The 25,408-nt window shown below is 55.7% G+C and overlaps 1 protein-coding gene across 31 annotated transcripts in view; it reads left to right on the forward strand.

Moving 5' to 3' along the window:
- Positions 1-25,408, forward strand: part of NRXN2 (neurexin 2) — a 115,194-nt gene that overhangs the window by 59,161 nt on the left and 30,625 nt on the right. For 11 of the 31 annotated variants that reach the window (XM_017537217.2, XM_037741634.1, XM_017537231.2 and 8 more), the window contains 8 exons: positions 1,038-1,424; positions 1,641-1,844; positions 8,138-8,164; positions 9,675-9,794; positions 10,177-10,558; positions 11,181-11,371; positions 12,910-13,083; positions 13,494-13,613. In XM_017537217.2, coding sequence (XP_017392706.1) covers positions 1,038-1,424; positions 1,641-1,844; positions 8,138-8,164; positions 9,675-9,794; positions 10,177-10,558; positions 11,181-11,371; positions 12,910-13,083; positions 13,494-13,613 — 1,605 coding nt within the window. Of the gene's footprint in view, positions 1-1,037; positions 1,425-1,640; positions 1,845-8,137; positions 8,165-9,665; positions 9,795-10,176; positions 10,559-11,180; positions 11,372-12,909; positions 13,084-13,493; positions 13,614-18,457; positions 19,293-25,408 lie in introns of those variants that run through there. The other 20 variants (XM_017537214.2, XM_017537230.2, XM_017537227.2 and 17 more) reach the window with 5 other exon arrangements.

A 25,408-nucleotide genomic window follows, 5' to 3' on the forward strand; every position in this document is an offset into this window, starting at 1 on the left:
CTCCTGGGTTCAAATAATTCTTCTGCCTCAGCCTCCTGAGTAGCTGGGACTACAGTTGTGCGCCACCACACCTGGCTAATTTTTTTTTTTTTTTGGTATTTTTTTTAGTAGAGACCAAGTTTCACCATGTTGGCCAGGCTGATCTAGAACTCCTGATCTCAAGTGATCCATCCGCCTCAGCCTCCCACAGTGCTGGGATTAAAGGCGTGAACCGCTATGCCCGGCCAAGCACCCTCTACTTCTGAAGAACTCTTCTGTGCCTGCCTCCTTTCTCCTCACTGATGTCCTGCCCTACAGGCCTTGGAGCCAATCTGCTTGTGCACCTTGCTGGCCACAGAGTGGGCTCTTGGCTGAGGGGTGGAGAGTACAGGCTCTGAGTTCTTGCTGCCTGGACCATGCTTTGCCTCTGTTTCTTCCCCACTGTGGCACTTTGGTGCTGTTCTTCATCTACCATTTCAAAATGGGATCATAAAGGACCAATTTTGTAGAGTTATTATGAGACTTAAGTGATATAATATATTTAAAGTGCTGGATGCCTGGCATCTAGTCATAAAAGCTTAATAAATGTTAGCGGGGAAAAAAAAAAAAAAAAACTCCTTTGGATTAAAGATCTTCCAGTCCCTTCTGTTCCTTAAGGTTCTCTGCTTCCGGTTCCCAGTCTAAGGAATTGGCTGGCAGGAATGACCCAGTGAATGATCTAGCCCTTTCTGAGCTCAAGATTTGGGCATGCCCACTTTCTGCACATCCTCTGAGGATTTGCTGAGGTGGAGAGGAGGGGTGTGGACAGAGGCACACAGCATTCTGTAGCTGGGCTGGGGCTGGGTCACACGAGCCTCTGAGCCTGGGGACTTTTGTCAAGCAATGTCTACAGAGAGTGATGTCAAGCTTTTGGCCCAGGACTGCTGCTCCTCCTCCTGAGCCTGCTGCAGGGCGCAAGGTGGAGGGGCCCAGCTGGGATTGGGGGCTTCCTTGGCAGAATCAGGGTATCCCTTTCTGGCCTGTGGCTTTTCTCCATCCTGCCTTCCCTTGATTCCCAGGCTCCATCTCAGTGAATAGTCGCAGCACGCCGTTCTTGGCCACCGGGGACAGCGAGATTCTGGACCTGGAGAGCGAGCTGTATCTGGGTGGTCTCCCTGAGGGGGGCCGGGTGGACCTGCCCCTGCCCCCAGAGGTGTGGACAGCAGCACTCCGGGCAGGCTACGTGGGCTGTGTGCGAGACCTCTTCATAGATGGGCGTAGCCGAGACCTCCGGGGCCTGGCTGAGGCTCAGGGGGCCGTGGGCGTCGCCCCCTTCTGCTCCCGGGAGACGTTGAAGCAGTGTGCATCTGCCCCCTGTCGCAATGGTGGTGTCTGTCGAGAAGGCTGGAACCGCTTCATCTGTGACTGCATCGGGACTGGCTTCCTGGGGCGGGTCTGTGAGAGAGGTGAGGAGAGTCTTCATCCCAGGGGTCCCTACTCCCCATCCCTGTGCTCCTCCTTCTCAGGGTGACTCCTACTTTCCATTCCTGTGCCCCTCCTCCTAGAGGAACCCCTCATAGACCTACCCTAGGCTTGTCACCCTTGTAATGATTCTCTGGTCTCTCTCCCTCCACTGGCCTCTGCTTGTCTTTCCCTTCCCTCTTCCCCGACTTCTGGGGCAGAGGCCACGGTCCTGAGCTATGATGGCTCCATGTACATGAAGATCATGCTGCCTAACGCCATGCACACAGAGGCTGAGGATGTGTCCCTGCGTTTCATGTCCCAGCGGGCCTACGGACTCATGATGGCCACCACTTCCAGGGAGTCTGCCGACACCCTGCGCCTGGAGCTGGATGGGGGGCAGATGAAGCTCACTGTCAACCTTGGTAACCACCCTGTTCTTTGCTTCCTGACCCCTCACCTGGCCTTGTCTCTGACCCATACCCGCCTCTGTCTGGAGAAGCTGGTGGTGGCACCAGTAAGAGGTGCCCTCAGCAGAGTTTGGAGGTGGGGAGGTGCCAGCCTGGGTCAGAGACCCTGAGAGCTCTGTCCCTGGTGAGGACACACAGTGTAGGGCGACACTCCATGCTTGATGACACTGTGAGGGGTGAGATCCAGAGTGTCTGGGGTGTGATAACCATCCTCCCAGGTTACTCATGTGGATCTTGGCAGCATCTGTCCTGCACACACACGGATGACACAGCTCATTTTTGGTCGTTGGCTTATCCACCTGCTCATTCATTGGTTCACTGATTTGAGAAGCACTTGCTGACTCCTACTGGGTGCTAAGCCTGAGCTCAGTGTGGTGGCAGATACAGAGACAATGAAGGCCTCTTCCCTGCAGGCAGCTGCCCCCAGCTGCTCTGCTCAGTCTAAAGAGTAGTCTGTGTGTTGGTGTGTGGAGGTGCACGTGTGTGTATACTGGACACACAGGTGCACAATCTTCCCCTTTCTAGTGCCATGGGCTTTCACATTTAAGCCTCATGTCTGTCCTGTGAAGACACCAGATCACCAAAGAGGCATCACTGTTCCTGTTTTATAGATTATGAAATTCATGTATTGACTTATTCAACATTACAAAGCTAGTGAAGGCAGAGGGAGGAGCCAGGACTCAACCTGGACCATTTGCCTTAAAGTTCAGTGCTTTTCCCATTCCCTCGGACAGGGCTTCTGACCTTCCTCTTCAGGCCACTCGTGCCCACTCATGTCTCCACCCATGCCCAGGGGTGAGAGCAGGCCTTGACTCCACCTTGCCTGGCAGTCCCCGGGGTGTCCACAAGGGCCAGACCATAAGCCTGTTAGGTTCTCCTCAGGGGCTTCAGCTCTCTTGGTCAGGACAAAAAGAAAACAGCCAGGCTCACTTATTTAGCTGATATTTATGGGATACCTTATAAATGTAGGTATGTTCTAATCCAGGGGCTCAGCAGTGAATAAGCAGTCCCCACCCTTTTGGAGCTTTCAGAGCAGGGGAACCCTGGAAGCGAGAGGTCCTAAGCTGTTCAGGCTGAGGTCAAATCTGTCCATTTCAGACTGGCCTCTAGAAACTTATAAGGGTGTAGCACCCAAAGACCTGCCATATGAGAAGTTTGCAGGCCATCTGGGTCACCTCTTGTGTCCTGGACCTGGAGAGGAAATAGGGCTCTTCTGAGCAGGTTAGAATCCTTGCCTTGTGAGAATATAGAACTTTGATCTTCTAAATATTCATCTGGAGTCTCATTCTAACATTGGTCTCCAGGGCATTTGTGGGACAGAGTGTGGTCTTTTGGGGGCCCATTGCCTTGTAAATATATTTATACTATGTTCTTTCCTTTCCCGCTTTTGGCCACCTGGCCTTTGTATTCCTAGGACAAAGATTTGCTGAGAGAGGTAGGGGCTGGAGGTGGGGAGATGTGCAGGTGGCCAGGGCCTCAGAGTAGTTTGAAGGGTTCCCCACCGCCCTGCTTCTAACCCCGATCACAGCCTGTAGAGCGGGTGGTGTGCAGCGGCTCTGCAGGGGAAAGCAGGCTGGGAGACACTCTGGTCAGTGCTCCACAAGTCTGCACAATGCCCCCTTGCATCCCTGAAACTGTCACAAGAGGATGGCCCCAGCCAAGGACCCCATAAGTGGCCCTGTACTTCCAGGTCTGCCCAGATCAGTGTATCCTGTGTGAGTTCCCCCTCCTTTGCCTGGGCATATGTGTGTTCTCTGTGCATCTAAGCACATGTCTGTGCTTGCTGGGGACACAGCAGGAAAATCTGGGGCCTTGGATTTTCAGGGAAGGCAGATGCATTTTGCTTATTTGGACTGTCCTAGGCCCCTCGGAAGAAGCTTGTGTATCTTAAGATTAGACAGGAATCAATGTCCTTTGTCAGGAAAACCTATCCTGTGGGCCCTTGGGACCCACTCTTTCCTCTCCCTGGGCATACTTTTCTGTCTGTACCATGTAAGTGCTCAGAAGTCAGATAACAAGATGGCCTCTTGGAAGACACATCGTGTTAAGAATAGGCTTCCCAGACTGACACATAACAGGACTGTCCTCCCACCCATTTCTTACCCCTGGCTGTGCCCCTGTCCCCATCTGTAGACATGTATGTGCTGAGATGCCATCTCTAGCATGGCTCCTGAAATTCATGACCAAAGGCTTGGTGCAAATGCATCTGTCTACAGATTCCTCCTGTGTAGGCACCATGGACACACAGGTGGTCCCTACCCTGCCAGCAAGCCTTGTATTGGGATGGGAAGAGCTCTGGGCTCGGGGCCAGAAAACCTGGGGCCTAACCTTGATATCTTTTACTATTGGGTAAGTCATTTCCCATCTCTGAGTCTCTTTTTTAAAAAATCTTTAAAATGGAGATAAGAATCTTCACTCTGCCTATGTCTATGGTGGTTTTCAGAGTCAGATGGAAGAATGGGAATGAAACAATTGTGCAGATGCAAGGCCCATAGTAGAGACCCACCCAGCCTTCTTGAAGGAAAACTATATTGGAATAGGGACCTGAGTTTGGAGCCAGGCCTGTGGGCAGCTTCCACGTAGCATGGCAAGGCTGGAATTGTCTTCTACTAGGTGTGCCCAAGTAGTAACCCCAACAGTAGTACCCAAACGTAAATTGACCCTGACACAAGGGGTCCCATCTGTCACTGCAGCTGATATGAAGAGTGCAGTGTAAAGAATCTCTTGAGCTGCAAGGCGTCACCTCCTTCAGCCTCCCGGCCCTCGTGAATCACTTCAAGAGCCCCATTCTTTTCCCCTGCTGCTTACTCCCCACGGCTTGCAGGGCCTTACAGATCGGCAGCAACACCAAGGCCCTAGGCCTGGGCTGGACTCCCTGCTGGGGAATAGAGAGAAGCCTGGTGAGGCTTGGTCTCTGGCCTCATGATCTTATCCTGTAGAGAGGGAAACCATTGCTCCAGGAGGCAGCTCTGCGGCTTCACAGGCACTCAGTGGATTGAAACAGACCCCGGGCTGGGCCTGAAGAGGGACTTGAAGTGCCAGCCTCACGAGATGAGATATTTGCTAGATAAGAGAGGGCCAAAAGGGTACTGCTGCCTCTTTCCAGGCAGAGGATCCTGAAGAACTGATCATGCCTCCTGTTCCAGCTCTCCAGCCCCCACTATGTTTCCAAACGCCGAGCAAGTTCCTTCTGCTGTCTGCAGCCCCTGAGTGGGGAGTTAATCTCTGTCCCTAGACGATGGTAAAGTCCCTTGGATTCTTTGCCCTGTTCCAGCATGGCCTGGGTCCCTCCCTGGAGGAGAGGAGAGGACAGGCCAGGCTGGGCACTATGCTCTGTTAGGTGTGCCCCTGGGGTCCCAGCTGTCAGTGCAACTGACTTGAAGGGTGTGGTGTAATTAAAGAATCTCTGAGCTGCAAGGGGGTCACCTCCTTCAGCATCCCTCCCCACCCCATGAATCGCCCATGCATTCCCTACCAGTGGGAGGCCTCCAAGATGACCATTCTGATCATTGAGTAGTTCTTTCTTAGTGTCTTTCTTACTGCTCTTCTGAAAGTCCCACTTGTTCTGAAATTCCCATTAGTTCTGCCCCCTGGAATCAAACAGAGAAATCTAACTCTCATTCATGTTTTAAATCAGACTAAATACACATTATATCCCAAAGCCCTTTAATCCCTGGGGCCATAGGAGGGTGCATTGCCTTCCCAACTGAGGCTGGTCAGTAATGATCAGGTGGGGCTGCTGGGAGCCAGGTCTGAAGGAGGGCTGTGACAGAGTGCTGTCACTCTGTGATGTCACTTCTGAGACAGTGCCTGGGAGTCTTGGGCCCACTGTCTTCAATCCATAGGGCCTGGGCCAGGTGGGAGCCCAAGTGAGGCCGGTCTGGGAAGCCAGTGTTTTTTCCCTGGAGTTCCTTTCCATGTAGACCACTTTCTCTCACCTCCCCAACACATGTTCATACTATGACCCTGCTGTCTTGTATCCAGCCAGACCTTCGTGGGTCTGTGCTACCAAGACCACTCACTTCTGCCTATTCCCTGCACTAGAGGCACAGGTCACTAGTTAACAGGTTACTAGTTAGTGCTCCCTAAACTTGGGTGAATGTGTATGTTGAAGGGGCTGGGCTTTTCCTGCTCACTCTGTCTCTGGCTTTCTTCTGGATGGGGCTGGCTTCCCTCTGGGTGCCCATCTTCAAGTAGTTTGCTCTCACAAATCCTACTGGAGCCAGTGCTTCTGAGTGTGGAATCTCTGCAGGGGTGGGCCTGGAGCTGACACCTCTTCTCTGGACAGATGGACCCCCTATTCCTGTTGCTCCCTTGCTGGGGAAGGGGAAGAATCAAGCTCTTTCCTCAGGCCTTTTTCCCAGTAGGGGACCTACTTGCCCTTCCAGCCTCTCCTTTTTTCTTTTTTGGACCCTTCATTGGTGAAGACTCTGCTGGTCCTGAGAGAGCCCCTGTGACCTGACTCCAGGGCCTGGCACCTTTCCGCCCTCACCTTGACAGTCCTCCCCTTCTTCTGTCCAGCCTTCCCTGTCCCCTCTGCAGCCACTCCTTCCTCTGCTCCCTGCTTTCTTCCTCTTTTCTTTCTGCGTCCTTTCTCTCACTGAGACTTCTCACTTCCCTCTGTGTCTGCCCTTTGACCTTTCTCTGCTCCTCCGCCCCTCCCTTGGTGCCAGGCTGTGGCCCAGGGTCCCAGCTGCTCGCCTCCACTCTTCTGCTGCGGTTGACAACGCGTGTGGAGCTCAGCTGTACTGCCCGAGGGGCCATGGCCCTCAAAGCCACTGGGGCACCGGTTTACCTCCACTGCAGGAACCTTCAGGGGATGCCAGCTGCCTATCCCGTTTACTTCCTGGGCTGTGGGGTAGAGGGAACCTATTTGGGGTGGAGCAACAGGAGGCCAGGGTACTGGGCCTGTCAATCGAGGGCCAGGAAACTGCCCCTCCCTGAAAGGCAAAGCCAACCCAGTGTCCACCTGCTGCCCACTTCCTGCTCAGGATCCTACTGTTGTCCATTCCCTCAGCTCACATGGAGGGAAGCTGAGGCATGGAGAAAAGTGCATTGCCCAGGGTCACATGGTGAGTTAATGAGTGTTAGGATGGAGATGAGGATCCAGCTCCCTGCCTCCCAGTAAAGGATTTCTGCAGCTCCAGCCAGCCCCTTCCCTCAGGCTGAGTCAGGCTTGGGATTTGATAGAGTGGGGCAGTCATCCTAAGGTCCTTAAATCTGGGCTTCACAGGACTGTGGTCCACTGTTCCCTCTGCAAGACCTGACTGGCTCCCACCTTTGGGTGTCTGTGTGGAGGCTGAAGCTGTGGGTTCATATAACCAGAGGGATGGCCAGAGGTTCCAGGGCCCTGGGCTGCAGGCTTTGCGTAGACATGTGCTTTCTGACCAAATGAGGCCTTCCCAGCCCTGAAATCAGAGGATAGCAATTCCAGGACTGGGGCAGGGGCAGAAAACGTTGCTTATGGTGGCTACTTGTCCCCAACTGCTTTGTGTTTTCAGAGAAGTCATATTTTGGGGGCTACACTGTCTCCATCTGTGAGGACTTGGCTCCTCCCTAGGAAGGCAGGTTAATACTAGGTCCTCTTCATGGTGAAGGACTACCCCAATCCATCCCCAGTGGCAGCCTGGCATTTCCCAGGATAGGAAGGTGCAGAAGGAAGGTTCCTGTAGGGGTGGTGCTAACCCCTGGGGCTTTGGGAGGTGTATAGCCTCGGGAAGGGGGCCCTGGGGCAGACCCCTCCATTTAGCTCAGAGCCCAGAGGGGACAGGAAGTGACAAGTTACACCTGGGCTCTGAGGAGGGAGTTGTCCCAGAGCAGGGGATACAGGGACTCTGGCCCTCCCACCCATCTCCCTCCCAGAGACTGGGGAGATGTGGGATTGGTCAAGCCCTTGGCCCCCATTGATCCCCTGTACGACTGGGATTCCCAAGGTGCCCGTCTCCCTCAGACACGAGAGGCCTGGTCCCCTCTAAGGAGGGGGACATAAGCCCTCTTCCCATCATCTGACTGCCCTGCCTTCCAGCTCTGGGGAGGGTTGGAGCCCTCTTGGGGGCAGGAGGGACAGGGGTCCAACTGAGGAAGGAAAGAGGGCACCTGGGCACGCGTGGTCCCCGGAAAGTGGCCCTGGGGGGAACCCCACCTGCAGACACCCCTCCCTGTGAAGGATGTAAAAAAAAAAAAAAAAAAAAAACTTGTTCTACCTTTTTGTCTCCCCTTCCCCTCTGCCCGCCCCATGGCCCCCCCAGACTGCCTGCGCGTCGGCTGCGCACCCAGTAAGTGGCTTCCCTCTTCTTCTGCAGAGACCCAAGGGGACTGGGATGCTGGATGCTGGGATTTAGGGAAGGAGGCTGGGAGGAGGAGAATTCTTGATTGCTGGCTCAAGTGGGGGTTGGGCCTTGGGTGTGGGGAGGGGCGTGGGCAGGGGCTGAGATCAGGTAGTTGTGGAACAGGAGGGACCAAACAAAGCAGAGCCAAGGAAAGCTGGGGGAGGGCCTGCAGTCAGGATATTCACTGGGTCTAGGAAGGGAGAGACCAGGACACTCTTTGCCCAAGTCAGCAGGAGGGTGGGGAGGAGGTAGAAAAGACTTGGGTAGCACCTGTGGCAGGATGCTCTGAGGTCCTACTGGCTGGCAGGGCGGAGCCTGAGAGGGACTGGAATAAGTTGCTGCATCTCCAGAGGTGGCCACAAGGGGGAAGGCGAGGCACATGGGAACAAAGACCAGGGTGGGAAAGGAGCCCTCAGCTCCTGTGTCAGCTGGAGTGTTTCTGCCAAATGGGGGCTCCTTCTGTGGTGACAGTGAGAGCTCTCAGCAGGGGTGAGATGGAGAATGAGTGGGTGGACATTTCCAGGCATCGCAGTACGCCTGGGCTCAATGCTGTGTCTCAGGGTATTTCTGCATGGTATGGCTTGGGGTCACGCAGGGGAGCACATACACGTGGTAGACCCAGGCAGAAAGACTGTGTGTGCTGGGCGCCCTGCTCTTCATGTGTGCGTGGCATGCTGTGTGTGCCCTGGAGTGAGCACTGGAGGGCCAAGGGATGACCAGGGAATGCTGTAAAGTCCAGCAGCATTGGAAAGATAATACGTTTTGTTTTAGACTCTGGAAGCTGATGATCCTGGTCTTGAGTAAATGGCCATAATTCCTAAGAAGCAGAACCTTCCCCTCCCTGGCCATTGTGCATATTTATGGGGAATGCGTGTGGTGGCATGACCTGGTGTGTGGCATCAACCAGGCATGTATATGTAGAAAGGTCTCATTGGTCCTATTGTGGATGGAGAAGCTGGTGTCTGTGTGGAGGCTGAAGCTGTGGGTTCACATTTATTATTTGGGTACTGTGTGAAGTTTTGAAAGTTTTAGGCCTGTGTTTATACACTGGGAATATAGCTTCTGGCCATACTTACTGAAGGCCCTTGGGAATCTGGGGGAAGAGTATGTTGGTCTGTGTGCAGGGCCTCAGGGTACAACTCCAGAGGCACCATTCACTTAATATTCTGTGTGCATGGCACCCTCTGAAGTCACGTGAAGGGCAGTCCTGAGAGTGTCTGGATATATGATTGGGGTATAAAAGCTCTGCATGTGCATGGACTCCGGGTGTGATGGGAGGCCATGAGTGTGTACTTATATTCATGGGTGTGTGATGTGGCCAAATATGAGTCATTGGTCATATATGTGTATACGTGTGGCATGTGTGGGTGTGGGGAGGCTGTGTGCCCGAGGTAGTATAGGAAGCCACCTGTGAACATGTATAGGCGTCCTACTCACTTCCCCCTTGGTGCCGCAGGTAAAGGCCCTGAGACGCTGTTTGCGGGGCACAAGCTCAATGACAATGAGTGGCACACAGTGAGGGTGGTCCGGCGTGGCAAGAGCCTGCAGCTCTCTGTGGACAACGTGACTGTGGAGGGTAGGTGGTCTGGGCCCGGGGAGGTAGACACATCTCCAGTGACCTATGCTTGGCCCTGTTCTACTTCATGACCACTGCCTGGGCTGCCGTTCCTAGAGCAGTGTTCTGGCAAGCTGCCTCTGCCATTTCTCCTCCAGGGGTGGTATGATATGGGCATCTGGACCCCAGGAACGATTTCAACTCCCTGAAGGCAGCATTCCCCTGGCAGCCTGTTGGTTCTTGACTGACGAGTCCTGCCGCTCCTCTTGGAGCTGTGCTTGCTGCTAGTGCCTAGCTGAGGACATCACGGGTGGCCATTCTGTGGAGGGGAGGCTCCTGGAATCCCAAGCCCCAGTCTTGCTCCAAATTCATGCCCCTCATCTTGTTCTCCTGTCCTGAGCAGGACAGATGGCAGGAGCCCATACACGGCTGGAGTTCCACAACATTGAGACGGGCATCATGACGGAGCGGCGGTTTATCTCTGTAGTGCCCTCCAACTTCATTGGGCACCTGAGTGGGTTGGTGTTCAACGGCCAGCCCTACATGGACCAGTGCAAGGACGGTGACATCACCTACTGCGAGCTCAATGCCCGCTTTGGTCTGCGTGCCATCGTGGCCGATCCTGTCACTTTCAAGAGTCGCAGCAGCTACCTGGCACTCGCCACGCTCCAAGCCTATGCTTCCATGCACCTCTTCTTCCAGTTCAAGACCACAGCTCCTGATGGTCTTCTACTGTTCAACTCAGGCAACGGCAATGACTTCATTGTCATCGAGCTGGTCAAGGGGTGAGGGGCTGGGCATTGCACTGCTGTCAAGGAAGTGGCCCCCGCCCCCTGCTGAACCAGATACAGCTCCCCTAGCTACTGGCTGAGGTGTCCAATCCCCCAGATTGCAAGTCAAGATTCAGGTCCCCAACCATAAGTCGAGAGGCTCCCTCTTCAGCTAAGATGGAGAAGAAGCACCCCCCACCTCCACTCTGCTGATTCCCAAGCTACTTCCTTGCCAGAGTTCCCAGTTATATCCATTCTCTGTCCACTGTCACCTTATCTACAGGCAGAAGTCAGTCTTGCCCCTCTCTTGCCTTAGGGGACCCCACCCCAGAGCAGCCCAGTCCCTGCCTCCAGAGGACCCTGCTGACCCACAAACCTCTCCCTTCTAGCTCCTCTTCTGAGCTTGTGTCACAAGAGCCAGCTCCTTGGTGGCCCTCCCTCCTCACATTCTCTCCATGATAGGACCTCACACTATAGCCCTCTTGCCATTGGTTTTGGTCCCTCTCCTGTGGGGTCTCCCTCTTAATCCCTTCTTCCCATGGCACCTAGGACCCCTGCCAGCCATAGCTCCTCCTCATCCCACCTTCCCAGCATCACCCCCACCCTGACCCAGTGTCTCCTCCCTACTGTGGGGCAGGTACATCCACTACGTGTTTGACCTGGGGAATGGCCCGTCCTTGATGAAGGGGAACTCAGACAAACCAGTCAATGACAACCAGTGGCACAACGTGGTGGTGTCCAGGGACCCAGGCAACGTGCACACGCTCAAGATTGACTCCCGCACTGTCACGCAGCACTCCAATGGCGCCCGAAACCTCGATCTCAAAGGTGGGGCTGGGGCCTCTGGAGAAGGCCTGGCCCTAGCCCAGATACCCCTCACCCCAGTGAAATCACCCCATTCCTGGGACGCTGCTTCTATCGGTTCCCTGTCCCTAGTTTTCACCTCTCTTTCCCTTCTCCACTATGTCCTGCCTGACATTTTCCTGTCCAAGTTCTGCTTGGCTCTTTTGCGAGTCTGCATCTCACCTCTGAAAGTCTGGTTGCAGGATGTGTCTCACAGGGTGCTTGGTGACCTCATTCCAGAGCTAGGAGTAGGGAGCCTGGGCCCTCCAAGGACCTCCTGGGCTTCCAAGCTTGAGAAGCCTACATTGGTTGAGGGCTAGAGTCAGAATAGGGAGCTTAGCGTCCCCCCGGGTGAGGTAGACGATATGGGGCAGAGGACGTAGTAGGAGCTAGAGTCCCTAGGCACCTGTCTTGGGCATTGGCTGGCCTAGCTTGGGGACATTTTGGACCCAGCCTTCTGTGCTGTGCGCAGGGTCACACCAGGGTGCCGTATTCCCCAGGGCCTCTTCAGTGGTCATTGAAGCAGTCACTGCCTGCCCCCAGAATGGGTGACTGAGAAATCCGGGAAGACGAGGGTGAGCTAAGGCCTGAGCTAAGGAAAGATGAGGCCTGCAGCTTCTCCAGAGCCCACTGAGGGCAATGTGATCTACCTTCTTGCACATGCCCAAAGCAGCCTTCAGCCCCATAGGAACCCCTGGGCATCAGTTTGACTCAAACTGTCAGAGCTTGGGGAGGGTCCTCAGAGACCATGGAATTCACTGCCCCACTCCCCCAGATCTGAGAGCTGCCAGATCTCCTGACATAGTGCTGTGAATTCCCCTTGTTCCCAGAAGGGGGCGACGTGTCACAGAGAATCCAAAATGGCAGCAAACCCAGGGGTTATCTTGGCGCCTCTTGTGCTGCACTGAGCCGGTGGCCAGGGCAGCAGATTGACCAGTGTCTTGACTGAAGTTTAGCTGTGGGCTGGCCAGGGCGTCCAGGGAGTTAGGCTTATGGCAGGGGATCAGGTGTTGTGGAGAAGAACGTCCCAGAGTCCCAGGGCATGAAGTGGGCCAATCCCTAGTTGTTGTTGGGGGAAGGGAGCTGGGCTTAGAACTCCCTAGGAGAGAGTCCAAGAGTTGGGAAAGGCTTGAAGGAGTTCTGGGAATGGGAAACTTTGGGAGGGAGGGAATGGGGGTGGAGAGGATGCGAATCTATGAAAGGCCCTGATTACGGGCCGGAACTGGAATCAAATGTGTGGGAGAGAGCACAGAGCAGGTTCCTCCAGCTGTCCCCCAGCCCCCACTCTCCCAGGCATCTGGGCTTCTCTGAGGGGCGGGGGGAGCAGGCAGATGGCAAAGTGGAGAAGAAGGAAGGGGGTGGAGTGCGGGTTGTGCAGGTTGCCGGATCTCTGTTAGGGACCTGGAATCTGGGATGAAACACAGAGAGCCTGAAAGGGCTGGGAGGACCTGACAGTCAGATGCCATTGTCTTAGGAGGGGAGTGGAGACATGGATGCCTTGGTTGACCCCACTCCCTTTACAGGGGAGTTGTACATTGGCGGTCTGAGCAAGAACATGTTCAGCAACCTGCCCAAGCTGGTGGCCTCCCGGGATGGCTTTCAGGGCTGCCTGGCCTCAGTGGACCTCAATGGACGCCTCCCAGACCTCATCGCCGACGCCCTGCACCGCATTGGGCAGGTGGAGAGGGGCTGTGATGGTGAGTGGAAGATGGAGGAGTGAGGTGTGGCCCTGCTGGCTACAGGATGGCCAGCTGCAGCGGCAGACTGGGGCAGGTAGCCTCTGCTCAGCAAAGAGGCCTTCCTTCTCAGGCCTTGTGGGAGCTTGCCCCCACAGTTCTGGGGCAGCGATACAGGTGTGTGAAGGGTCACTTGCCCTCCCTGTTGTCTCACACCCTGGCCCCTTGTCACACTCCAAGGCCAAGCCTAGCAGACCTGACAACCCCCGCCCCCACCCCGCCACAATCCCTCTCATCAGTACTTGGCCCTTTCAGCCAGACAGAGCTCAGATTAGGACCTCTCTGCCTGGCTCTGAAGCTTCCACACCTCCTGGGGAGAAGAGAGGGGGCTTGGCTGAGCCAGGGGTGTTCCTTTCTCCTGCCCCTTCCAGGCCCCAGCACCACCTGCACTGAAGAGTCCTGTGCCAACCAGGGCGTCTGCTTGCAGCAGTGGGATGGCTTCACCTGCGACTGCACCATGACTTCCTATGGAGGCCCTGTCTGCAATGATCGTGAGTGCCTGGGAGGGTTGGTGGCAGTCTGGGGATACCAGGGCCCATTCCCAGCCACAGGGGCTGCCGGGGAGGAAAGAGGGTCTCTGAGCACTCAGGAGCTGTGCTGCTTGCTTCATTCTCATCCCTTGTCTGGAGAGTCCCAGGTGAGCTTCGGCCTGCTGTCCCCTCAGAGGATCTTTCTCCTGGGGCTGTGCAGGATTGCTGCTGCCTGAAGCTCGGGGGTGACCCACTGATAAATGGCCTTTCCTCCTTGTTCTCAGCTGCTGGGACCCTGCTCCCTTCACCCAAAACCAAAGGTGTCAGCCTCAGTGGGGTGAACTTGCTGCTGTTCTGTGTGATTTGGTGATGGTCTTACATGTACTCGTACCTCACACAGACACACTATTGCACAGGGAGGAGGGCTGCTAACCTGCACCCCCTTTGCTCTGTTGCCCTCAGGGCATGAAGTGGGAATCTGTTATTTCCTGCTGAGAGCAGGATGACACTCCAGAGGACAGGCTCTGGAGGCTCCCAGGAGGCTAGGCTGCTGGACAGCTGGTTTCCCTGGAATGGGCCCCTCTTTCTTCCCAAAGAATCCCAGCTGCTGTTTGTCCCCTTGAGCCACAAGGTCACTCTCCACTGTCTTCATTTGGTTCTTCTCCTCCCAGGCTGGGCATTTGCTTGCCAACTTGCATTCTGTTTGAGAGCCCTCCCCAGAGAGGGCAGCTTCAGCAGCAGCACCCAGCCCTTAGTGGTTGGTGGCCAGCAGCTGGTTAGAGCCTTGCAGAGGGAGGGCAGCTGGGACAGGAATGGCAGGGAGGCAAACTTCTACTCTGTGGGGTGGCTTTGGCATTTCCCTTGGATGATTGGGCTGGAGTGGGTGGGCAGAGAGCAGCCTCCTCAGTATTGCTTGAATCATCTTCCCTGGGGTCCTGCTGAGAGACCAAGCAGAAAAGTCAGCTGCCTGGGAAGAAACACACACACACACACACACACACACACACACACACACACGTGCACATACACACACACATACAACACAGCATCTCCATATTACAGACATGGAATAATGCTGGAGAGGAACAGTCGATTTCTGGAGGAAGTTCATAGCAGATCTGGGATGAGACCCCTGTCAGTGCCTTTGCCTCCATAGCAGGACCTTCGTCATCTGGGCATGAGTCCTGAGTTTCTTACAGGAGAAACCTACTGGGTCCAGGAGCTCTTGGGTGGTGTTAGTTTTTTTTTCCCCTTTGAAAAAGTGTCTACTCCATCTCCCTCAGTGCTTTCCTAGTGTTCTAAGGCATGACCAGCCCTTGGGTACCACCACATCCCAACTCTGTTTCCCAGGATTTTCCTTGTCTGTCCTGCTGCTCTCTGCAAAGCCTCCAGACAATGGCCAGCTGAGGGTGTTCCAACCCTGACTGCCAAGGCATAGAGCCCTGGCTGCGGCTGGGCCTCTTCCCTCTGCTAACTCAGCTTTGCACAGGTCTGGAAATGATGGTAACTTTGTTGTTAATAGTAACACTCCCCACTAATAGTTTCATGTTTTACAGCTTACAAAGCCCTTTTAATTTGATCCTCAGAGAAGGCAGTGGGCTTTGTGTTTAACTGATGAGGAAACCCAGGCCTCAGTAAGAGGCAGTTACTTGCCCCAAGTCATAGAGGGTAAATAGGAGAGCTTGGCTGGAACCTAGGTGCTCCTGACTGTTTGTCACTCCCTGCTGCTCATTTAGTCCCTGGAGGGTGGTGGTGGTGCCCGTGGTGGGCATTTCTTTCCTGGGGCAGAAGGAATCAGGATCACGAAGTGCTGCTGCCCATTGTCACTGCTTCACTCCCACACAGTGGAGCCTTCTGGAAAGGGGAAGTGGGGGTTGTGTCAGCAGAGATAGGAAGAACAACTTCTTTGGGTTCCAGGCTGGTGGGAGGCAGGGATAGTTGGGGCTGGGGAGCAGGGCGCGTCTTGGGAGTCATCACCATCCCCAAGCACTGGTCTCTGTACCTGGTGGCATAGCCTGAGCCAAAGCTGTGGAGCTAAGACAAGGTGGGTGCAACCTGGGGCCACGAGGGGCTCAGGGTGCCGCTGCTCTGAGCTCTAGGCCTGGGGTAATGCTGAGACCTCTACCCCTGGAGGGCAGGGCAGGAATCTGGGGAGTGGGGCCCAATCCCCTCTTCTCCCGGGACTACTCCTCCCTAGCTTGTCTCTGGTTTTTCTTGCTTTCTTTCTATGGCAGGTCTTAGGGCCCTGTATGAACCCAGCAGAGAGGCCTGTTCAGTTAGCTCTGCCTTCACCCCTGGGAGGCCCTGGGGGCACAGATGACTCGGTCTCAAGAGAGGAAGGAGGGTGGAAATGGCAAAGGTAGAAGGAGCAGGGCCTGTCCTCTGAAGGGTGGGGCTGGGGGGTGCAGCTGTCTGGTGGGGGAGAGACTAGGGTGAGGAGAGGTCACATCTACAGAACAGCTTTTCCCCACTTACTGCCTCAATTTCTCCATCTGTGACATAGGGACTACTCCTGGGGATGCAGGGAACTTTGTGTTCCTTTAAGACTTAGGAGTGTCTGCTCTGGGAAGACAGGAGAGAAAACATGAGATGGAGGAAAGTGGATAGCAAATGAAAAAGAGAATACGAAATGAGAAGGGGTGGCCAAAAGAAGACACTTCCCAGGTCTGAGATTTGGGACCGAGGTGCTCCCAACAGGCCTACTTGCTCCTCTGTCTTGGTCTCTCCAAGGTGGTCAGTTCCCTACCATCTCTGCCTCCCTGTCTGTTCATCTCTGCAGCCTCTATTAATCTCTTGCACACCTTTGTCTCTCCCTTCTTTTTTACCCTCTATGTTTCCCTCTCCCTCCTCAGACTTGCCCACCCCCAAACTCTCTTTAGTTCCCACTCACTGGTATTGATTGGCCTCTAGGCGGTTTCCCTTCCTCTCCTGTCACCACCCGCTCCTCCCTCCCTCCCTGTGGGACCATAAATTTTCTGCCTGCTCAGAGCTGTGTCAGTCTATATTCCAGATCCAGGGGCATAAGAACGGGATGGAGAGGGCAGGAGGAGGATGTGGCCTCTGGGGGCCCCAGCCCTGCTCCTGGCCTGGGGTCTCTCCTCTAGCACGGCACAGTGCTGGGCCCTGTACCACCCGAAGCCTCCTCTGGGTGCCTCTGAGGACAAGGATGGCTTTCTTCACTTCTAAAGGGCTGGGGGCCAAATCCGGCCCTGACATGTGGCAGGGGTGGAGGACTGGCAGCAGCTCTGGCGAGATGTCCTGGGTCCTGACTGCATCCTGGAGCTGGGGGGCAGCACATGGGGCTCATGGTGACAGTTTTTGGTCCCAAATGGAGATCAGAATCAATAAACAGGAGCCAGCTCTCTCCAGCCCCTCCCAGCCTCCTCTCTCCCACCCCTCCCCTTTCTCACTTCACCCGCCCCTGCCTCCTGTCCTTTTCTTACCCAGCCCTCCTCCTCACTCTGCTGCACTGTTTCTTCAGCTCCCCCAGGTGCCCTCTCCACCTCTCTCCTCCTTTCCCTCCTCCTCTACCTTCTGCCTTCCCACCCTCTCCCCTATCTAAGCAGGTTGATGTGTTGTGTACCTGTCAACCGGAAAGGAGTCTCTCTGCGCTTACCTCTGGGGCCACAGGTGCTTTCCAGAGGCGTTCAAAAGTTTTCGGGGGGCAGATCTCACTTGGAGGGCATCCTGAAGGAGAAGTGGTTTCCTCAGCTTGACATATGTGGCCCAGGAAGGGTTTTGTCCTAAGTGGGACACTCAGTGGACAGATGTCCTCTAGACACCCCATGAAGGGAGAAGTTGGGGCTGGGGGAGGGGCAGTGGGCCTAGAGAGGAAGGATTGGAGTCCAGGAGAGGCTTGTGCAGGGGGCTGGACGAGCACTCTTGGGGAAGTGGTGGGGAGTTGTACGTGTGTGGCGTGTGTTATTCCTGAGTACCTTAAAGGCTCTGGGTGCATTGTATGCTGTGGACCTTATTTTGGAGGATGAGTTTGGGGGGCAGGGGTGTCTGTGTGTATGTTGGCCATTCATGGCATGTGATCAAATGTGTGTGCGTGCACATGTATGTATGCCCCTGTGAGCATGTGTACATGCTTCCCTGAGAGTGAGTTGATGTGCCAGTGTCTGTGAGCACATGCATGCAAATATGTGTCTGAGCCTGTGTGCCTGCCCGCACACTGTGCCTGTATGGGCACGTGAATGTCTCCATACCCAAGCCGGTCCACATCTCAGTGTGCACGTGTGTTCCAAGGGGTGCGTGCAGAGGTGGCCGCCGCGGCATCTCAGCAGGCTGTGCCAGAGAGCATTACTGGGGTTTATCCAGGTAGGGTGGGTGGGGAGGAAGAAAGTGGCCTCTCTTGCTAGCCTCAGTCCCGTTCCATTATTCAGCAGGGTCCCTTCTCGAGGAGGGGGGTGCAGGATGAGCGCGCGCGTCCAGGCGCGGGGGAGGGGCGGGAGCGCGCAGCGGAGAGTAGAGCGCCGAGCGGGCTAGCCAGGTGCGGTGCGGTGGAGCTGCCCAGCGCCGCCCGCAGATCGGGAGCCGCTCTGGTCCCTCCGCCCTGCCCCCTCCTCCTCCCGCGCTCCCCTTCCCCTCCCCTCTCCGCTCTCCTTCTTCCCTCCCTCCTTTCCTCCCTCCCTCCCTCCCTCCCTCTCCCTTCCAGCCCTCTCAGCCTCTGCAGCAACACTCTGCTGCCTCCATCTCTCCGCCGGAATCTCGCAGGCTCGCGCCTTTCCTCTGCTCAGCCCCGCTCCCCTCCTCTCCTCTCCTCTCCTCTCTTCTCCTCTCCTCTCCTCTCCCCTCCCCTCCCCTCCTCTCCTCTCCCTTCATTCCCCCATCACCCGGATTTGATTCCCTTCCCCCTTCTCCCGCCCCCCTCCCCCGGCCGCTCCCTCCTTTTCCCCCGGCCTCCGTCGGGCGGCAGCGGCAGCAGCGGCGCGGCCGGCCTTAGTCGCCGTCGGTCTCCCGCCTTTGGAGGAACCAGGCCTCCGTCCCTCTTCTCTCCTCCAGCCCGCACCGCCCCCCTCCCCGGCTCGGTTTTTCCGCAGGATTTCCCTCGCTCTCCCTTCCCTGCTTGCCCCTCGCGTTCCCCTCCCTCTCCGACTCGACACCATGCCCCCTCCCCCGGGCGCTCCCCCGGGTTTCTGACGGCCCTCTGCGCCGCTCCAAACCCGCCGGGATGCGGAGAGACCCCTAGCTCCTCGAGATGGACCCAGGAGTCCTGGACCTTGGCGTTGCCGCTCCGCTGACCCCCGATTCCCCCGTGGGATCCAGTTGATTTTGTTGGCTCCAGACCGAGGCTTGGGCTCTGGTTTTCTTCAGCTTCATCCCTACCCCGCTCCCGGATCTCGGAGCCGGAGGGGGGCTTCGCGGGGCTGCGTAGCCCCGCGTCCCCGCCCCCGGCCATGGGGCTGTGAGGCGGTCGCCCCCGGGCCGAAATGCCCCCCGGGGGGAGCGGGCCGGGGGGGTGCCCGCGCCGCCCCCCCGCCCTGGCTGGGCCCCTGCCGCCGCCGCCACCGCCGCCGCCGCCACTTCTGCTGCCGCTGTTGCCGCTGCTACTGCTGTTGCTGCTGTTGGGGGCGGCCGAGGGGGCCCGGGTCTCCTCCAGCCTCAGCACCACCCACCACGTCCACCACTTCCACAGCAAGCACGGCACCGTGCCCATCGCCATCAACCGCATGCCCTTCCTCACCCGCGGCGGCCACGGTAAGTGGCACTGTCGATGCTGGCCAGCCGGTTGGCCCCGGGGGGGGGGGTCTTCCCGTGTGCGCAGTCGGGCCCCCGTGGGCCCCACCCCAGCTGTGCACACCGAGCCTGGCCCCTCTGCTTTGCGTCCCGGAGCCCCTTCACCTCCAATCTCCAGCCCCCATCATCTCAGCCCCACCCTTGCCTCCATCTCTCCTCTCCCCCATCGCCCTCATCTCTGTCTTCAGCACTTTGCCTCCTTGCCTCATCTAAACCTGCTTACCCCTAGGTCTGGTTCCTTATCTTCTACTTCCCTCTCCTCCTCGTCCTGCCTATCCTTTCATCTTCTCCGTGCAGCTCTGCCTTCCATTTCTCTTCCGCATCATCTCCTCCATCTCAGCCCCTTGTCATCTCTCCATCTGTCTTGCCTCCACCTCTGCCTCATCCTCACCCTTCCATCCCTGGTCTGTCATTTCTCCCCCTTCACCTCCGTCCCACTTCTGTCACATATGTCATCTCTGCCTCTGACATGTCCTGTTTCTTCCTTCTTGACCTCTTCCTTTGTATCTTTATTTTACCTCTGTCCCTCCAGCAACCGTCCCTTCTTTTCCCATGACTGGCCTTCCATCACCTCCCAACTCACTCCACTGTCCTGCCATTCTCCCATCCCCATTCCCCTCATCTCTAGTGTCTCCCCTCCATATCCCTTCATCCCTGCTCTGCCTCTGCCTCTGACCCCTAGCATCTCACCTCTGTAGGCCCAGCACTTCCTGTTTCCAGGCTCACCGCCTGTCAGTCCTCTGTCGCTGCCCACTTACAATCACCTTCTATCTCTGCCCCTCATGACCATCCATTGAAAAACTTCACCTTCTTTCTCAGACCCCATCACCTTCCATTTCTGACTTCCATCGTTTCTCATTTCTGCCCTTCCTCATCTCCATCTCAGGCCCTCCATCACTTCATGTCTTAGACCCCTAAGATTCTCTGCATGCTATCTCTTCTCACCTCTGTACCCATCACCTTCCATCTCTGTTCTCCATACTCTGTGCCCCCATCACTCCCAAGCTCTGTCCTCCCCATTACCTTCCACATCCGGCCCTCTTCACATTTTATTTCATCTCATGTCAGTCCCATCACTTTCCATCTCAGTCCCTCCACATTCCATCTCAGAGTTTCTGTCACTTGCATCCCAAGGACCTCCTCACCTCCCATTTTAGTCTACTCATCCCTTCCCATCTCTGTACCTTGTCATTACTTTTCAGAGGGTAGCCCCATTATCTCCATCTCTGTGCCTCTCTCACCTCCCATTTCTGTGCCTCCATCCCATCCCATTCCTGTACTCTCACCCACTTCACATGCCTGTCCTCCCATCCATGTCCTGTCTCCTCTGTGCCCTCTCTCCTCACCTTCCATGTCCGTCACCTCCCATTGGGGTTCTTTGACACCTCCATGCTCCCATTCCCTCTTATTGCTGCGCCTTCATCAGTTCTCACCCAGGTGGCCTCCCATTTCTGCACTTCTCTCCCTTCCTATCCTTGTACCTTCATCACTTCCTGTTTCTGTCTCTCCATCACCTCTCATTCTTTACTCCATTTTTGTTCCTCCATCATCTGTTCCATTCCTGTATTTTCGCCCTTCCCATCTGTACCCCTGGTTGCCTCCCCATTATTGCTCCATGCCAGTCCATCTTTGCTTCCCAGTCTTGCCACTGTATCACCTTCAAACTTTCTACTCATTTGCTGGTCTTCTTCCTTTTCTCCTACTTTAACTTTGTCTTCCTTTTCATGCTTCTCTTTTATATTTATCCAATTTTCCTGGAGGAGTTCCTTCAAACTCTCTCCTCCATCCTTTTATTCTCTCATCCCCAACACAGTTTGCCTTATCTTGTCTCTGTCCCACGTGGCTCCTCTCCTGCATCACTTTTCAGTTTCCTTCTCTTCTTCCATGACCCCACCCAACCCCTTGCTCCTGGATCTTAACTCCCTCCCCCTCCCTAGGAACTCTCTGGCTCTTTGTGGATTTCCTCCCCTTTCATTGTCTTCTTCCAGCTCCCTTGAGGCTCAGTGTCACCCCAAACGTGCCCAGATAGGCCATGGTCTTTCTGGGCAGTGAGGCAAAGCGTAAAGGGGTGAGATAGGAAAAGGAAGTCAGGGATACTGGGGAGCTTTGCAGGATGAAAAGAGGGTGGGAGAGAAAGGTGTAGGAGAGAGGAACTGGCTGAGAGACCCTGAGCAGATTGGCAGGAGGGCCTGGGAGCCAGAGTGCCCAAGGAAGATCCTGTGAAGGAGCAAAAGCTGGACAGAGGAAATGAAAGTGGCCAGAAGAGTATGGGGGGCAGGGTATGGAATGTTGGCCTTGGGATCGCCTCAGAGATGGCTGCCCTTTTGCTGTGCAGAGGAGAAAGAGGGCCAGTGCCTAGTGGAAGCAGGAGGAGCTGGCTGGTGGGTGCTCCTGGATGGTTATGGAAGGGGGTGAGAGGTGTGGGGGAGGAGCCTGTGAAGGGTGGGGCAGCTGAGAGGCAGGATGAGGACCCAAGGAAAGGAGGAGGAGAAGTGACAAGGCCAAGGGACAAGGCCACCTGTCTTGGCTGAACCTTTAACCCGTTAACCGTCACCTCCCATTAACCGTTAACCGTTAACCATGGTGGGGTAGGTGAAAAGACAGGCTCTTCTTGGACCCTGCACTTGGCTAGAGGACCAAACTTCCTCTCTGCCCAGTGTCTTCCTAGTATCCCCAGTGGGAGGCAGCCTTTCTCCTTTCTGCACCAGCTTCTCCACTTGCCTTCTCTTGGAGTCTGTGTTTCTCTTTGCCTTTGATCCCCTCTTCTCTTCATACATCCCCCATTTACCCTGCCATCCCCCAACCGCTCCTGTTACATAATGTCCCTACCTGCCAGACATCCATTGCCACTCTTGTACCTGATATCTGTCTGGGGCACGGGAGGACTCTCACACCTGGGTCCTGAAAATGTGCTGAGCCCAGGGGTGACACTTTTCTGGCCCTAGACCCCCAGTTCTGGTTTCAGAGTCCTTGAAGTTCCTCCCAACCCCCCATGTTCATTTCTGGTACTCTTTTTTTTTTTTTTTTTGAGACAGAGTCTTGCTCTGTCACCAGGCTGGAGTGCAGTGGCATAATCTCAGCTCACTGCAACCTCCGCCTCCTGGGTTCAAGCGATTCTTCCACCTCAGCCTCCCGAGTAGCTGAGACCACAGGTGCATGCCACCATGCCCGGCTATTTTTTGTATTTTTAGTAGAGACGGGGTTTCACCATGTTGACCAGGATGGTCTCGATCTCTTGACCTTGTGATCCGCCCACCTCGGCCTCCCAAAGTGCTGGGATTACAGGTGTGAGCCACCGCGTCCGGCTTCTGGTACTCTTGAGCCAGGAATGAAGTGGTCAGTCCCTGCTAAGTTCTGAGTCAGTAGCTTCCATGGGTTGCAGATTTCTCACTCCAGCTCATAAAGGGGGCTAGCATTTATTTTGATTCTGAACAGGGTGTGTTAACTTGGATTTCTGACTGGATGGTTTATGGTTAAGAAATGAAAGGCTGTGTTCCAGGATCCTTGATCAGGAGACTGCTGAGCACAAGGGTCTGGACCAGTAGAGACTTCCCCATGTGGGATGTAAAGGTTCATGTAGAAAGTGCTGGTGTGGGCTGTGAGCACTCGGGCCATGGCTTTTCTGGGTTGTGCAGGATGTTTTATCCTCTCACAATTCTAGATCTTCCAGAAGGTTTTTTTCATGGCTTCTGAGGCTGCAGGGACACAGGCAGGCAGAGGTTCTGCACATGGTTTTAACCACAGGGGCATCATTGCATGGGTGGTTTTCTACATGGATGATTATGTTGTTTGGGTCTGGGTTAGCTAACCATTATTAATGGTTGGTTGGTTTTTTTTTTCTAGAATGCAGGTGTGTGTGGGACTGCATGGAAGATTCTTGAACATTTAGAGTGTTTCACTGGAACAGTGAATTTCTGGGTCTAGGAGGTATTGAGGAGACTATATTGGGTGTGGGCAGAAGGTGCCAACCTGGGCCTGTGGCATCTTGGGTCTGGTCAGAGGCTCTCTTGCCTTAGGCTTCAGGTCTGAGTTGTGCATAACATTTCTACTCTCTGAAACGTTATGCACAATTGAGCTCACTAGTGGTTTCCTAGGGAGGTCAAAAACAATTGGTGTAAACCACCCTTGGCCAACATTTTTGGGCCTCGGGTTAGGTAGGCCCCTGTTGCCTTTCAAACCCTTTCTGGAGCCTGTCAGAGGTTCTAGTTGTGGTGCCCTGTTCTGGGCTCTGTGTCTCCTAGAAGGCGCTGTGCCTTCCCTGGGGGAGTCTGTGGGCAGGGCCGGTGACAGCTTGCCGGGGTGAGAGGCTGGAGGCGCCTCCGGAGCGCGGCGGGGGAGGGGCCTGGCGGAAGCCCCGCCTCCCAGCTCCGCGTTATTTCCGAACCCTAGCCTTCTGCGTTCAGGAGGCAGCCGCGGTGCTGGGGAGAGAAATGTCTCCCCAGGGTAATTACTGCCGCCCCAGTCCAATAAACCATTCACCCTTCACCTTGTCTGACCAAAAAGTGTCCCTCCGCCCCGTCCCCACACAGTGTAATAAACGCCCTTAGGCTTCACAGGCCCGCTCAGCCTAATAAACTGGCTGCAGTGTGAGAGCAGCTGGGTGATAAATCCCAGGGGAGGTCTGGGCTGGGCAGCCTGTGTGCTGCGGGCCTTGGCGGGGTTATGTGCGCCCTGTCCCGCGCCTGGCCAGCCCCTGCCCTGGGGCCGCCTACTGTGGTCTTTGTGCCTTCACCGCCATGTTTCCTGGCTACTTCGCCTCCTGTCGGGGGTCTGCCTCTCCACGCTGGGTCTTTGTGTGCAGCTGGGTGCGTCGCCGCCTCTTTGTGGGTGTGGGGCCTGGGGCTTGGGCGCTGGCACCGCCTCTGATCCCTCCTGTCTCATTGCCCAGTGGGGCATTAGGCCTGCTTTTTCCTCCTGCCCTCTCTGGGTACCGACAGGGTTCTGAACATGGTGATGTGTTTGCTGTCTGGGATCAGGGGTGGGAAAGTGAAGAGAAAGGGCCTCTTTTCCTTTAGATTGGGGGGGATTTGGAGGCAGCCTGCAGGTAGACTGGGTTTCCTTCCCTGGTCTGAGGGACCAGGAAACCCAATAAAGCCTTCTCTGAATGGGAGGCCCTGGAGCCCGGGGGTGAAGAGGCTGTAGCCTCTGATGAAGGAGGTGAGGGTAGGAATGTGTGTGGAGGAAGGTCAGCATCTCTGCTCCCCTGGCCCACCCCACCCCCCAAATTCAGATATGCAGCTTGTGTGGAGGGGGGAGGAGGACCCTGGGTATTACGGTTGCCATGGAAACAGCCGATTTTCCGGAGTGCTGCAGTGCTGGGAGTGGAGAGACTGTTACAGCTGAGGCCTACTGGGCTCCCTGCCTCCAGGCCCTGCCCTTCCAGACAGGTGACCACATAGGGTGGGGGTGGGGCTCACTGCATACCCCACTCTCAGCCAACTCTCCACCCTCAGTTTGGGGCCCCATCCTGAGGTGCTTACCACTGTGCCTCCAGGGTCCTCAGGTAGAAAGGACACCTGGAGAGGGCAGTGCCAAGCCCCCTCTGTCTGTTGAGGGTGCTTTCCTGGCCACAGGCAGGGACGACATGTCAGTTATTAGACATCCAGGTGGTTCTTTCCCTCCTGCCCTTCCTCCTGATGTCACTTCTCACTCTGGGGAGATGGAAGGTGTTGATAGTGGGTGCTCTGGGGAACAGCAAAGGGGCCCACAGCTCCTGCCTCCCCTAACCCCCTGCTGACCTCACTGCCTCTTTGGGAACCAGGCAGCAGTCTTCACTTCTCTCCTCAGCCCCTCCCTGGGTCTGCAGATGGTGGCTTCCCCCCAGGCATTTAGGCAGCCCCTCTCCTTTGGGGTCTTAGGAGATCCCTGGGAGCATCCTCACCCCAGATTGCCCCAACTACAAGGGGGTTCAAGTCTCTGAGCTGAGAGACCCTGAGGTACCTGAGGAACCTGACCTAGTGTTACCAACTGGGCCACTACCTTGGCTGCTGGCAAGCCTGCTCCTTAGAAGGGCTGGAGGCCCTCCTGCCCACAAAGTCTTCCAGTTCCTGATGCGACTTCTCCTACCCCCAGACTGA

Source organism: Cebus imitator, unplaced genomic scaffold (assembly GCF_001604975.1).
Source record: "Cebus imitator isolate Cc_AM_T3 unplaced genomic scaffold, Cebus_imitator-1.0 Scaffold102, whole genome shotgun sequence".
Classification (NCBI taxonomy): domain Eukaryota; kingdom Metazoa; phylum Chordata; class Mammalia; order Primates; family Cebidae; genus Cebus; species Cebus imitator.